The following is a 14,321-nucleotide window of genomic DNA, read 5'->3' as shown; positions in this document are numbered from 1 at the left end:
CCCTGCCTCAGAAAGCTTACTTATAACAATGCATTTTATATAAAATATTAGGACCCAGGTGAAGGTGTGCCTAAAAGCCATCTTCCCCAAGAGATGTAAGTACACCTTTAGGGTGCACACAGCTTCTGCTTTAGTGCTACCAATATCCACAAACATCCATCCATTGCTTCCTCACCCAGAGGGGCCCACTGCCCACAGGTACCCCAGCTCCTGCTTGACCTGGTTCCATAACAGTTCAAGAGTGCCTGCTGAGCATACACTTAACGCTCACATGATGGCATTTTCTCTCTGCAAAAGGATCCAATTCAATCAGGTGCTCAGAGTACTACCAGGATCTCCATCCCAGCCATCCCTCCAAGGTCTTTTGGACACTGTGCGTTAGATTCCCAAATAAAATAAATATTTGGGGCAGGGGAAAAAAATTACTTGAGTCTGTTATTCTTCACAGTAGGCAACAAGCACATAAATAAATGCTATTCTAAAACAATGCTCAGAGTGTGATTACAGATGAATAGCCAGGATACCATGATAAGACCACAGAGAGCACAGGGCACAATCCATGACAGAAATCAGGGTTAGAAAGGATAGCATAGCTGATAGCTCAGCCCCAAATTCATTCTCACATTTGCACTTTCATGCTGCTTTCCAGCTTTATTTAAGTTGCCCTAGACATTTCCTTTGGCAGGCATTGGAATTTCCACTGGAATTTCTTATCTCTTCGTTTAATTCCTTGGAGATATCGGGCTCTGATTACTAGTAAGTCCTATTATTAAGAGGAAACAAGTAATTATTTTTTAATATTAGTAAAGAAAATATGAGGAAGTCTGAAATCCCACTGTGAGGCAGCAGGACAGGGCCCCGCCTCTCCCCACGCTGACCCACCGCAGCCAGGGCGAAGCCCCGGGGCACGGGTGCGAACGGCGGGATGGCAGCAGGCACCTCGGTCCCGCTCCGGGCCACTGGAACACTGGGTTTTACAAAAGCACAGCCCTGCCGCAGCCCCTCGGGGCTCAGGGAGACGGCGGGGAGCCCCGGGGGGCTCCGGTACCCCCGGCCGTGCGGAGCCGAGGGGATGCGGAGGGGATGCGGGGGAGATGCCGAGGGGATGCCGAGCCGCCCGCTCAGCGCAGCCCCCGCCCAGACTCACCGCGCCGCGCTCGAAGTCGTTGTAGAAGGGTTTGTCCAGGAGGTGCCTCTCGCTGCAGCCCTCCGTGCCCTCCAGGCTCAGGTACACGTAGTCGTCGGTGCCCGCGAACCACTGGCTGCCCGTGGCCACGGTGACGGTGTACGACGGCATCGTCCCAGCGGTGAGACTCAAGCTCTGCTGAGCCGCGAAACCACCCCAGCCCCGACCCTGCCCAGCACCGCCTCCTCCTCCCTCGCCACAGCACCGCGCGGATCGGCCCTGCCCGCCCCTTCCCCTGTACCCCGCACACTGCCCTGTACCCCGCACACCTACCCCTGTACCCCACACACCTACCCTGTACCCCACACACCTGCCCCTACACCCCCAGGCAGCCTGTGCTGCTCAGCTGTCTGCTCTCCACACTGCACCCCGTTCCAGCACGGCTACCCTGCACTGCACCACTGTCCCCACGCAGCTATCCCAAACTGCAGCCCCGTCCCAGCACAGCTACCCGCACTGCACCCCTGTCCCAGCACAGTTACCCACACTGCATCCCTGTCCTGGCATAGCTGCCCTGCCCCTCTGTACTGCAACCCTGTCAAACACCCTACCCACAGCTCTCACAGTTCACCTGCCCTCCCACACCGCACCAGCTCCACAACAGCACGCTTTACACAGCCCTGCACGGGCTCTTCATAACCTTCGACTGCTGTTGCACAATCCAACACAGCGCTCAGAGGTCTCAGCAAGCACCATGCTGCTCTACAGAGCAATCCCCCTCCTACTAGGCACACCTATGCACAGCTCACCCTCTCAGTGTGCCTCCCCACCTCTACACTTCCCAGATTTCATTCATGCGCCCTCAAAATCCTCAGCTGTAACCTCATCTCTTGATCACTCCAGTTTGCAGGTATACACATTCTTCTGTGTCCAAACCCTACACTGACTCAACACACTACCGCTACCTGCCCTTCCACGTACACTGCAAATATCTTGTTTTCTTTATCGTCCAGTTCTACTTGTCTTATATTCACACCATAGTGCACTTTCATCATATACACCAATCTGCAAATCCATATATAAATCACTGTTTTCTCAGGTCTAGACCACCATTTGCCCTGTCGCTGGCATGCTTTATTTCCTTCATTCCCCTAAGCCTGTCAAATCCCCTATTGTCTGTGTGTTAACACTAACCGCCAGCATATCTACACATCAGAGCTGTACATACAGAACCATACCTTCATTTCCACTAAGAACTCTAGAAATCCCACAATTTCACAGTCCCACCCTGAGCGCACCAAGCATCAAATACCTGCTGTCATTAAGATGTTATCATTAAGACAGCAGAAGAGCTGTCAGTGCTTCTTCCACAGTCCAACTCACCCCAGAGAAAACAACCCCATAGCAGTGACACTGCACACTTGGCACTTAGGCATGAAGACCACTAATGCTGTTCTCCTGCGTTTTCCTCAGGCAACCAAATAGCACACCTTCTTACTCCTGTTACCTCACTAACAATCTTCCTTCACACTGCTGCCTGATGCTGCGCAAAAGGAGTCTGGCTGGGTTTTCGCAGATCCCAGCATCCTTCCATAATTGCTCTGTGATCAGTCCAAGCTCCTCGCTTCCTTGCTCTCGGGCAGTTCACCTGGTTGGACTCTGTGCTCATATGAATTTCTAGTAACAGTTTCACAAAACAAGCTAAATTAAAACAACCTCAGAAGTGCTTTTCTCGTGGTACACTGGCACCTCAGGTGCTGTACTCACATCATTTCATACACTAACTCAGTCGTATTTTGGCGGTACTTTCAGTCTGACACACTCTCTACACGTAGCCTGTCTCTTCACATATGAAGCTGGGTGGGCATTATCCGTCACCAACCTTCAAATACAAAGAGCAATTGAAATCAACAGTTGGAAGCTATTGCTGGCTCGTGCCAGCCCAGTTGCAAATGCCTTGTGCCTCACTCCAGCGTGGCTGCTGGACAACACTACCAAGATGTGCTTACAGATCCTCTGCTTCAGCTGCTAAAATTGCAGCCGCTCAGGATGTGTTGAGGCTTGTCTTGCAAACCATGACCAGCGGTGGCCAAACAGCAATGAGGAAAGCCCACAGTTCCCTGGAAAGCTTCCTGTTCTTCTTTCACAGAAGCACGTTGCTACTGGGCTATACTTACTCAGAGAAGTCCTGTATCTCTTCTGTACAAATAGAGGCTCATTTCCTATACTGTGACTCAGATTTTAAGTCTCTCCCACATTCGGGGTATGTATTTACATACAGGCATATAAAAAATTCACTGTGCCTGCCTTGGCTCTACTGAATTGTTCAGGATGAATTTCTAGTCTGCTGCTACTTTTTAAATAACACCCAGAAGTGTAAGATAGGCAGCTGTCACCTGGCACAGCCAAGGCAGCTGCAGAATCCCAGCCCAGAGATTTGATGGTTCTTCCTGAGATTTAACCATCAATAAATCCTGCCTGCTGCACCACAATCCCTTTGATTATCAGTGTTACCTTACAAAAGTGCAACATTAAGTTCTTCCTTCTTCTTCTTCATTTTTCCTCTGCATAAGATTTCAAAGAAATCATTCATCAGTTTCATTTTTGCATGAGTGCTATCAGACCTAAAATTTCTAAATTTAGGTTCACAGCCTACATTGAAAGACTTATCTAAAAAGCTTTTCACACGTCAAGAGCTTCAGAAACAGCTTTTGTCAGCTACAAAGCCACCTTCCAGGCACTTTCATTTTTGCTGCAAACATGGCGCATAGTGGCGTTCATTGAACGTTGTTGCATCCTCCTGGGTCATCAGTTCTGTTTCCAGGCGGTTTGGGTCTCTTCTGTACAGAGGTGTGGCTGGTGAGTCTCGCTACAGCGTTACAACTTCTCTTGAAAAATCATTAAAGAAAATACCAGATAAGCTCAGCTCGTACACTGAATTTGTAGGAATGTACTTGTCACGCTCCTTCAGCTAGGTCTCTGTTTAGTCTGTTCCTTCAGCACCTCTCACTTTTATCATGATTTCTACCATGAATGATTTGTTGATAATACTTACTGCTTATAGAATTTCAAATGTTGCATCAAAATCCTGCCAAATGAAATGGCAGAACCGTTAAAAAAACACAAACTCAGCCATTTTATCAGGAGACTACATTATTTCAGCCCTGAGGAGACCCACACTCTATGAGACCCCAGTGTGATTCTCTTCTGTGTTGTATCAGGTGGGTGCTTCATGTCAGACATGGAAATCGCTCTTGGAAATAGCAGTAGGATGCCATAGCTGGATCCAAAGTGCATGTTCTAAAGATTAGACGATGAGATGAGACACAGACTCACCCTGCAGTGTTTCCCCTGCTCTCCCAGGGCCACCCCAGAGCCCTGTTGGCACGGTGGCTCAGCTGCAAAGGGAAGATGCTGCTGCACCCTACGCGTGGCACATCTGGACGTGCAGAGAGGGGGCTGAACAACTCAGGTTGAGGAAGACCTTCCCTCTCTCAGGTCTCTGTCTTCCTTTCTGAAACCACCAACTCACTTGAGGCACACAGACACCCTCATCACTTCTGCTCGCTCTTCCAGAAGGTGCGTTTTAAAGCAGGCGATCAAACCCTTGGCTAAGATGGTGGAGGGCATGGAGGCCAAGGGACACGCAGCCTGTGGGACACTCTGGGACCAGAGGCTCCCTGGCGAAGCTGCCAGCCTGCATCCCTTCTCCAGGCTCCCACAGCACCGTTGGGCCAGCAAGGGATGGACCCTAGCATCCCCAGCTCCCTCTACACCTCCAAAGGATCACAGTCCCCGCTACGCTCCACGCTGGGAACGGGCAGGTTCGCAGTTGCCTCGGGAATGAGATGCGCTCTGGGATCGTGGGAAACCGCCCAGGAGGGAGCAGTGAGAGCGCAGCGCCCCCTGCCGGGCCCCGCACCGCTCCGCACCGCCCCCGCGGGGGGGGCTGTCAGCAGGGGGAAGGGCACCTCCTTTGCGAGTGTGAGAAATAGAAGGAAAAAACTGTTTTCTATTTTGCATTCTATCTTAAGCCAGGGATGCTGTTATCGCAGTGCAGCATTATCTCCTTTCCCAGTGTGAAAATGCAAAGCGTGTCAGGGTAACTGATCTCCGCTCCGTCAACACCCGCCTTCGTGCCCAGCCGCGGCTGCCGCCCAGGGCCGCTCCCCGCGCCGGCGGGCAAAGCCGGGCAGCCCCGTCCAGTCTGCCACGGATTTTGCTGCCTGTTATTCACAGCTCTCATTCTTCTAAGCATAATTTGGATTTACTACATGGAAATTCACAGAGGAAGTGAGCTGCTGTCCCTCTATCTACTTGCAATGCCAGTGAAAAACAAGGTTGTCCTGTGAAGATGTCACACATCTTAGAGCCCTCCTGAGGCTACAGGCAATTTGGGTCGGCAGATGGCTCTCTTGAAATACGCTAATAAAGGACTGGGAGTGAGGAGGAATGACACAACATTGTAATTAACAAATGATGGAAGGGATCAGTAGAGCCTACAGAACTTTCTAAGCTATGTAAATAATCTAAGGGGCATAGGCTTAATAGCTGAGACCATATGCATGCTAATTGTATATTGCTCCACCAGAATGGCAAGAACAAACTCCTTGCTCATAGACTTGCCTCTGTCCCAGCTCAGAGGGTCCAAAAATTACATCTAGGATTGCAAAACTCAGCAGAGTGTCTTTGCTCTGCCACCCAGGTGGTGGCAATTCCACACTATCTGAATCTCTCACAAACCCCTATTGAAGCTACTATATCAATATTTATTACAATATATGTCTTGTGCAAGGGATCATCATGTGCGAGCCTCTCTCTGCCTTTGTTGATGTAGCTGTGCTACTCTGGCTCTTTGCAAGAAGAGAGAATAAAAGACCAAGAAAAGGCAATCTGCTTTCAGGCCTCCTCCCTCCCAAATCAGCGCTGGGAGGCTGTGCAGGTAACACTGAGGAGGGGAGAGCAGACACATGCAACAGGTAAGCCACGGACAATTCAAGCTCCAGAAATATAGCTGCATTAGAGGCTAGGTCTTTTGGTATCATTTGGTACTGCGTATGTTTGAGAACTGAAAAACTAGAATAGTGGTGGGAAACTGAAGACAGGTGCAAAAGTCCTAAGCCCCAGCAGTGGGGCTTAGTGGAGTCCTGATAGTGGCTCATGCAATATTAGTTCTAATATGATGTCAGGCAGGTCCAAATTCATCCCTGAAACTTCTTTGAAAGTCTTTGAACACCCCTGAAACCTTTAACTTCTACCACAGATTAATTTGGTCCAGGGCTGCAAGAAAGCTGCTCAATGTTTTGATTTAATTTCTATCTGATGTCTCTGGAGTGCCTCAGCTGCTTAGGTGTGGACATGAATGTAGCATGGTCCCAAAAGCTCAATTTCAGGAAAATAAATAATCATCTTGCTGGCATGAGAAACACGCACTTAGCTAACCCCATGGGCGGATTCAGTCCTCTTTTAAAGCACTACTTTGAAAAGCAAGAAGTTAAGCATGAGAGCAAGACAAGTGGCAAGCTGGACTCCAGACAGACCTCAGTTTAGCTATAGGAAGAGAACAATGGTACTTTGTGTGTTAATTTAGGATGCTCAGGAGTAGAGCACATGTGAAATACTGCAAACGCTCTCTAAGACAGCTGTACTTTCTCAGTTGGACTGAGCCATCAGCTTGAGACATTTCTATTCTCTCCCAGCTACAAGGATAACTGTTTCCCTTGACAAAGAAACCTGCCATTCCTAGCACCAGACACTATGGCTCCAACAGTGATGAATTCTCCTAAGCTTGGTTGGCCTGCTTTCTTTGCAGGCGGCCTTTGAGACAGAGAGCATCACAGCAACTCAGCACAGCAAGGGGCTGCCAAAAATGACTCGGAGGTTAATTTTAGTGAAGTCATAAACTGTTAGGAATTGTAAGTCTGATTCCTTGAAGCTTATGGATTTAATGAATACAGTGGCAAGCTCCTTTCTCTGCTCTGTGCAGAATTCTGGTTGTTTTACTTAGTTATTTCAAACCACCCTCTAATGTTAAATAAAGCCTTTGGGACAATTTCAGCTCCTTAACGCTCTCAGGCAAGGTCTCTGTTTTTCAGCTTTCAGTTTCTCAGCCACCAATCTTGCCCTTTCCCTAGAACACACTTTAAAAGAGTATTCTTAAAGTTTACCATCACTTGACCCTGTCTGAGCAATTTTACATTTCCAACTATTCAACCCTGCGTAATGCACTGAACTTGCTCTCTCTTTCCTTTACCCAGGGCTCTAATGATTTTTGATTTTTTAGAAAAATCCCTCTTTCTGAATTATATTCCCCTCACTCTGTTTAGCCAAGATGAATGAATTTTCCCTCTGTCTGGTTCTTATTCTATAATGAGATATTATTGCCTGATTGTCTGATGTCACCCATCCATGTCAAGACTGGGAAAAAGCACCCTCTTCTTCTGACTATCTGTATTGTGGTAACATAATACAAATCAAAAAGGTCAGAAGGCATTCTACACATCAGAGACAGGAGCTTAGAGGATATACAGGAAAAACTGGGATGGCAGGTGGCCACTGAGCTTTACACAGTGTCACTTTTGAGTACTTCCACAGTCATTCTGACGAATCACATGCCAATTATACTTTGATTCCTCCTAGCACAACACACTCTGTTCAGCCTTGCCCAGAGGCAAGATGAGTAACTGCAATATAATTACAGTGGTGAAAGGGGAAGGAAATTTGGGTTCCACAAGTATTACAGAATGAATGGAAAAGGAAAAACGCACCATGACAGCGGTGAACAGGCTGGGGATAGTGAAATCTGAAATGGAGGAGGTGGGTGACAAAAGAGTGGTCTGCAGGGTGAATGAGGGAAGAGGGGGTTGGAGAAGGACCAGAAACTACTCACCAGACATCTCTGGTTCCTGGGGACCAGTTGAAAAATACTGTTCCTGGAGTCACAGCTGTGCCATGTGCACTGAGCTCTGCTCCACCGTGGAGACGGACACACTTCACATGGTGACAGTAATAGTCTTTCAGTTGAAAATGAGATTTACAAGAGGGAAGAAGTTACTTTATAATTAAATCAAGGTGCCTGAACCCAAGATGAGGAGTACTTTTTCACCCCAACCAGATGGCTCCATAGGCGCTGTTCGTTAAACTATTTATCAGCTTTTAATCCCAGAGACTGTCAGTCAAACAGCAGGCCCTGGAAATTATCTTACCACCTCTCCAACAGGGTATTTTTCTATAGGGGTCTTGCTGATGAGTCTGCAAACTTTGTGCAAGTTCATTTACTACAACCAGACTTGCTTCACAAAGTCATATAGGACAGAACCTCTTTTTTTCATGTGAGACACCTCTTTAGGGTTGCAGCATTAAGATTTCCTCCCCTTTCTTACCTGAAGATGAAAAACTCATCACTCCTCAGAAACAAATATAAATTAGAAGTTTCTTTGAGCCCCCTTGTGTCTGTTACAGACATCACTTTCCAGATCTTATTTGCTTTTGTTATTAACCTTCTCACAGCAGCACAAACTGCTGTTTTCTTTGATCTACTGATGCTAGAAACCTACTCAAGAGAAACTACTGAAGGTTTCCTGTTATGAGGCTTGGCGCTGGCATGAAAGCACACGCAGCACTTCAATCATGCTCATGCCATCAGCAATGAAGGATAAATGCAGCCATCCACCATTCCACACTCACATAAATTCATTATTCTTCTTAAAGGAGAATCGTAGTAATAAACATCTGCTCTGCACCTCTGCATAGAAACCAATGCATGAAAACACTGACTTCAGACATGAAGCATTCATAGCAATGCTCAGTGCAAATTCCAGAAGCTCCAGATTTTAAGGCCCACAGGAATCCTTTCTCCCCATTTCCTGCATGGCTAGAAAACTCCTCAATTCCTGCATCTGAACCCAAAGCACCTGCACAGTCATCTTCTCACTGCATCGAAGGGGTTGCCCACTTATTTGGATGGTTAACTATCCCTTTATCACTACAAATAATTTTCACATCAAATTATCATGGGATGCTACTCTGTGTTGGCCTGCTACACTGGAGAGCCATCAAGTTCCATGTTTACTCCAGTGAAAGTGACTCACTTTGATCATCTTACTACTGGAGAGCTCAGTTTCGCATGGACCTCTAATGCTTTTTCAAACAAAATGGATACTGTAATGGTTTTCTCTTGTTCTGTTTTTTTTTATAGAAACACTTTATTGCTGCAGTCAATAACCCTGTGTATCGCACACAAATGATCAATTACAGTTTAAGAAACTAAAAATAATTCTGCAAGTGGTAATACTGAGAAAACAAACATACATGAAAGATACAAAACCATACATTTAAGTTGCTAAAAATTTACTATCTAAAAAAATTCTGCAGAAGTGTGAAGTGTCTTGTATAAACTATACAACACATGCCAGTGTAAAGTTGTTTAACATTATACAATTATCTATCTACAAATCTTTTACCTAAATACAGGTTCAGCTGTGATTTTTAATCAGTTATCTTCTATACAAAGCCAAGTGCTTTCAGTACTTCATTGGAATATACGGACACTGCAATATCCCAAAACTAAAAAATACTCACAAACAGAAGGTCTCATTTAGAAGTTTTCTTTGCATATCTAATATAACACTGTGAAAATCCAGCCAGCAATATCCTTGCTTTTGTATTTGCCCTGTTTTGTCCACATTTGAGAGGGACCCAACACAGAGTCACCAACGTCCCTTTCATGGCTGGCCACAATCTCCACAGCAAACTGCACAAGACATCTGTATCTCAACATATTTAGCGCTAGGAGAAATTGGGACCCAGGTCACACTTTGCAACAGATACTTACCCATCTAAACATGGGGCAGCAGCAACCAGCTCCTGTGTGTGGCCATATCCATGCACCACTTCAGAGGCTTCTGATGAGCAGCACACCAAGCAGACCCCTCCCTTACAGCACCGACACAAATGGGACTGACGCCCTGGTCAGTACAGGGAATGGGCAGAAGGGGACTTAAGACAGGGAGTTACTATTGCTTCCCAGGATTTCCCAGGTGCAGCACAGAGGCCCAACACTTCTCTAACCCTTAGCAGGCTCAGTGTAACCTTTGTTGAAACCCTCCTGCTGAAGCAAATCCAGTCTTAATGATGTTAAACCAGACGAAGCCATCCTGAGGTGTGGTCATCTCTTCAGAACACAGGGCAACATTTTTAAACACTACCACCACTCAAATATAGGGCTACAGTTGAATGAAGTCCAAAGAATTCATAGGTATTTAATGTCTCACAATCTCTTAAATGGCATCAACTTCTGCAGCACACACTTGTATTTCTAACACAATGCATGTTCATGACCTGGTAGATATACCAAATATGACACAGCAGGGAAATTTCCTTGGCACAGCCAGTACTTTTTTTTTTTTTTTTTTTTTTTTTGAGAGGATTTAAGTCAATAGAAAGGGAATTTGGTCCGATGTCATAGGACATATCAGCAAAGACTCTGGCAATCTAGGGAAAGTGTCGTAGTAGGTGGCATTAAGCCTATAGTTCCTCCTACTTAAATTCTGGTCTCAGAGAAGTTCCAAGTAACCCGAACTAACTTTGGCCAAGGAACAAAGACAAAAAAAAAAAAAACAAAACAGACTCCTGTTTCAGATTTCAAGAGCTGCCAGAAGGAAGCATTGGAAAGCCTGACCTGATGGGGGCTGGTGGTTCCCCTTACTGACATGTGGGCAAGAATGACAGAGCTCACCTGAGCTAGCATCAGTGCCTCACAGCTGGAAGCTGAAAACAAGTCAACAGTATCTCCTTGAGGAGAAAGAAGGAAAAAGCACCATTCAGCATTCTCATACCATATGATGGCACTACGCAGAAGCAGAAAACTGCAGCTCCAGAAGCCCACTGTTAACACCAAGCAAGAACCAGCACAAGAAGTGTGACCAGCATAATTGAAAACCCCTGACAGATGGATCTCTTCTGCAGCCCTTCCTGGTATGAGCATTCCTAAACAGTATAAAAACTTGAAATATTTAGACTTTAAATTATTTTCATTCAGAAAAGCCCTGCTGGGAGATGGAATGATTAGCAGTAACACTGGGTAAAACAGTTTCATCTGCAAATATGTTTCCCCAGATGATTTTGCTAGAGGTAACTTTTCTTCCCAAGTTAAGATACACAGAGGCACAGTAAAAACCTTCTGTATCCTGAATACATTGAACACTACCTGGCACGTGCCAGATGGAGCTTCCAAAACACCGAATGAGATTTTGCAATGTTTCACCATGAATCATACATGATTGTGATTGAAAAAGGACCAGAACATTAGTGTGCCATACTGGCACTTGTCAGAATATTTCTCAGACATCAGTGCCTCTCAGGCATGGGATGAAGTACAAGCAAGTTTCATACCAGAACTTGTCCATTTTAATTTCAGCTATTGGTCAGAGATCAGATGAAAACATGCACAGCATCAGTCGGCAGTGGATTCTGTGCATCTTGCAGCTGTAACGTGAACATCTTGCAGACATGTAAACCTTGTGCACTTCACAACAACATGATGAAGGTGTGCAAGACCTGATATTTAACCCACCTGAGTTTATCTAATAAATCTTTCCTCAAAAAAAAAAAAAAAGAAAACAAAACAAGACAGTGTATTATCTGGGTTCTCATAATAGAAGATGATCACTCAGTTCAGGAAAGGGCCTGAGTAATTGCACTTTATATTATGGCAGGTTTAGGCAACAAACACTATGTGCATGTCATGAAGATTGCTGCCCTGATACTAGCAGGGTATGCAGGGTTTGTCTGCCCGTATCATGTAAGCATGGGACATCCTGACACCTAGCACACGTACATAAATCCCTGCCAGCACAGGTTTGCCAGCACCACCTAGGGGTCTGGATATTGTAAAACATCTCAAGAACACGGTACTGTGTTGTTCCTGAAGATCACAGCCAGTAAGCTTCAAGCATGAGACCACACAGAGGCACCATGCACACACGTTTTTCCTCTTAACAGCTCTTAGAAACCACTTGTGTATGTTCTCTTACCATAGCTCCTCCTCTGCCTTCTTTTAAAATTTAGAAATAAATTAATATTACATTTTAAGAAAGGAAAATCACCGATCTCCTACAGTTATTCTTTGGGAAGTCTTAAAGCAACTACTTTTATTATTAAAAGAATTTGCTCAATTAAAGTTTTACTTGAAAAAGACTAAGCAAAATCTGAACCAGAACTGTGGATTTAGTTCAGTATCTTGACACATAAACAGAAACTTTTACCTAAGAATTCTAGGCAACTCCTACTAAGATAAACCAGAAGATGATCTTTGACTTTACAGAGGTTTAGATAGGGTTCAGGCAGAGAAAGTCAGCCTACAAATGCAGAGGCCTCGCGTGCTGACGTTTTGTGGGGCTTTGTTTCTGCTCCAGTCGTACTGGGACTTTGGTTAAACGAGTGCTTGAAGCTGGACAGGGATTCAGTGACAGATTGGTGAAGCAAACTAACAGCAGACACCCCAGGCTTTGGGCAACTCTGTCTAATGCCCTGCAAACAGATTTTAAAGCTGTCTCACTCTTTTCATTGAGGCTGACTGATTAAAAAGCAAGTCTCAAATTCAAAAGCACAGACAAAACTGTTCCCTAACCTTGTAATGCACCACATCAGGACTAAAACCAGGCAGGTATTTTTCAATTCATCCACTTAATGCAATATTTACTTCCTAAACTGTGAACTCAGCATCTGTTTTGACGATGTCAAATTCTTGGTTTTTTTCACACATGACACAGTACTAGAGAAGGAAAACCAGTTTCAGCTGTATTGACTAAGTATCTTTTTTTCCATTAACAGCTCACATTTTAACCAATATAGCCACAAATCCTTTGCCAACAGTTTGAAATGAAAGTTACATCAGGATATATGTGCAGGTGTGTTGATGGTCTGACCAGTTGGGAAAAAAAAAACCCAAAAACAACAACCAACCCCCAAAATAGAGCACTGAAACCATTACGCACTGAAAATGAACACTGTACATGTCCACTACTCCCGAAACACAAGTCACAAGTGCAATGTCCTTTGAAAAAAATTGTTTCTCTAAGGAAACACAGTTTATGTTATGTTAGTGTTATGTTTAGTTAAATAATGTGGGCATGTGTTGGAAATCACAGGTTGGAATTTTTTAAATTTTTTTTTGGTTTTTTTTGGTTTTTTTGATAAGACGAGACGCTTATGTTCCAGAAGAATAGATGGGGTAAAGAAGAAGAAATGTTTTAAAAAGGACATATTCTTTCAAGTTTCATTCTCATTTGACATACATATTACAAAATAAAGATTTTTAAAAGTGCTATATGCTTTGTAAGTCTCATCACAATATGTAAAGCAAAATTTAACACCCGCTGCCTAAAACAAAATGTTAGTGGCAGTGTTAGCGGTAGATTAGACTCCAGCTCTCTCATTTCCCTCAATGTGATCATGCTTAAAGAACAAACAAATGATTCCCACTCTACACATATTCCAGAATCAATGTCATCTTCTAAAGTAACAGACTCCATGAAGTTGATGACCGTTTACTAGTGGCTTGCTTGATACCAAACCCAACGCTCGTTCCACCCAGTATGCTGTGGCTCATTGATCAGCCAAGAGACAAAGTTGAGAGATGGCATTGACAGATTTGCCAAAGGGGTTTAAAAAAATTCCAACAAAAAAAAAAAATGTAAAAAAAATTCATCTGCCAGCCCTCAGGTTAAAATCAGCCGATTTTAAAAAGGTAGAGCAGTTTGCAGTAAACAATGATATTTTAAATCTTCAAGGACATACGGAAACACCCCTCCCACCGAACAATCAAACGTGAAGGATTTCTGCAGCACAGTCTTCTGGCTCTGTGTAATGTGAAGAGTTTGTGTCTGAATGGTGAACCCCAAGCACTTCTTTACTTTCGAAGTTTGGCTCCATTAGTGCAGGTTTTTCAAAAATATTCTTTTTGCTAGTTTCCGGACAGTTTTGTACATATATTACTCGGTTATATGCTTTAAGTCTCTTCCACAGCTGTATGTACACTTTGCATTGTACGTACATGAACAGAAGTCCTCCAGTGAAACCAATAGCCACAACCACCAGCTTAGTCCAAAATGGCCACTCTAAAATCCCTGCCAGAAAGAAAATTAAAAAAGAAGAAAGAAAAAGGGCCAGGTCAGCATTGGCTGGACTACATTGA

At 44.7% G+C, this 14,321-nt stretch overlaps 2 protein-coding genes across 8 annotated transcripts in view; both read right to left on the bottom strand.

Moving 5' to 3' along the window:
- ALOX5 (arachidonate 5-lipoxygenase) overlaps positions 1 to 1,343 on the bottom strand; it is a 30,597-nt gene extending 29,254 nt beyond the window's left edge. The window contains exon 1 of the mRNA XM_009570785.2: positions 1,148 to 1,343. Within this exon, the coding sequence (XP_009569080.2) occupies positions 1,148 to 1,297 (150 nt within the window). The 5' untranslated portion in view covers positions 1,298 to 1,343. The remainder of the gene's footprint in view (positions 1 to 1,147) is intronic.
- Positions 1,344 to 9,316: 7,973 nt separating this feature from the next.
- MARCHF8 (membrane associated ring-CH-type finger 8) overlaps positions 9,317 to 14,321 on the bottom strand; it is a 96,141-nt gene continuing 91,136 nt past the window's right edge. For all 7 annotated transcript variants that reach the window (XM_054071537.1, XM_054071541.1, XM_054071540.1 and 4 more), the window contains one exon: positions 9,317 to 14,253. In XM_054071537.1, the coding sequence (XP_053927512.1) occupies positions 13,949 to 14,253 (305 nt within the window). In that variant the 3' untranslated portion in view covers positions 9,317 to 13,948. The remainder of the gene's footprint in view (positions 14,254 to 14,321) is intronic.

The sequence above is a fragment of the Cuculus canorus genome, chromosome 7, assembly GCF_017976375.1.
Source record: "Cuculus canorus isolate bCucCan1 chromosome 7, bCucCan1.pri, whole genome shotgun sequence".
NCBI lineage: Eukaryota > Metazoa > Chordata > Aves > Cuculiformes > Cuculidae > Cuculus > Cuculus canorus.
Note: the sequence above shows the minus strand (reverse complement) of the source record. Positions and strands in the feature narration are given on the sequence as shown.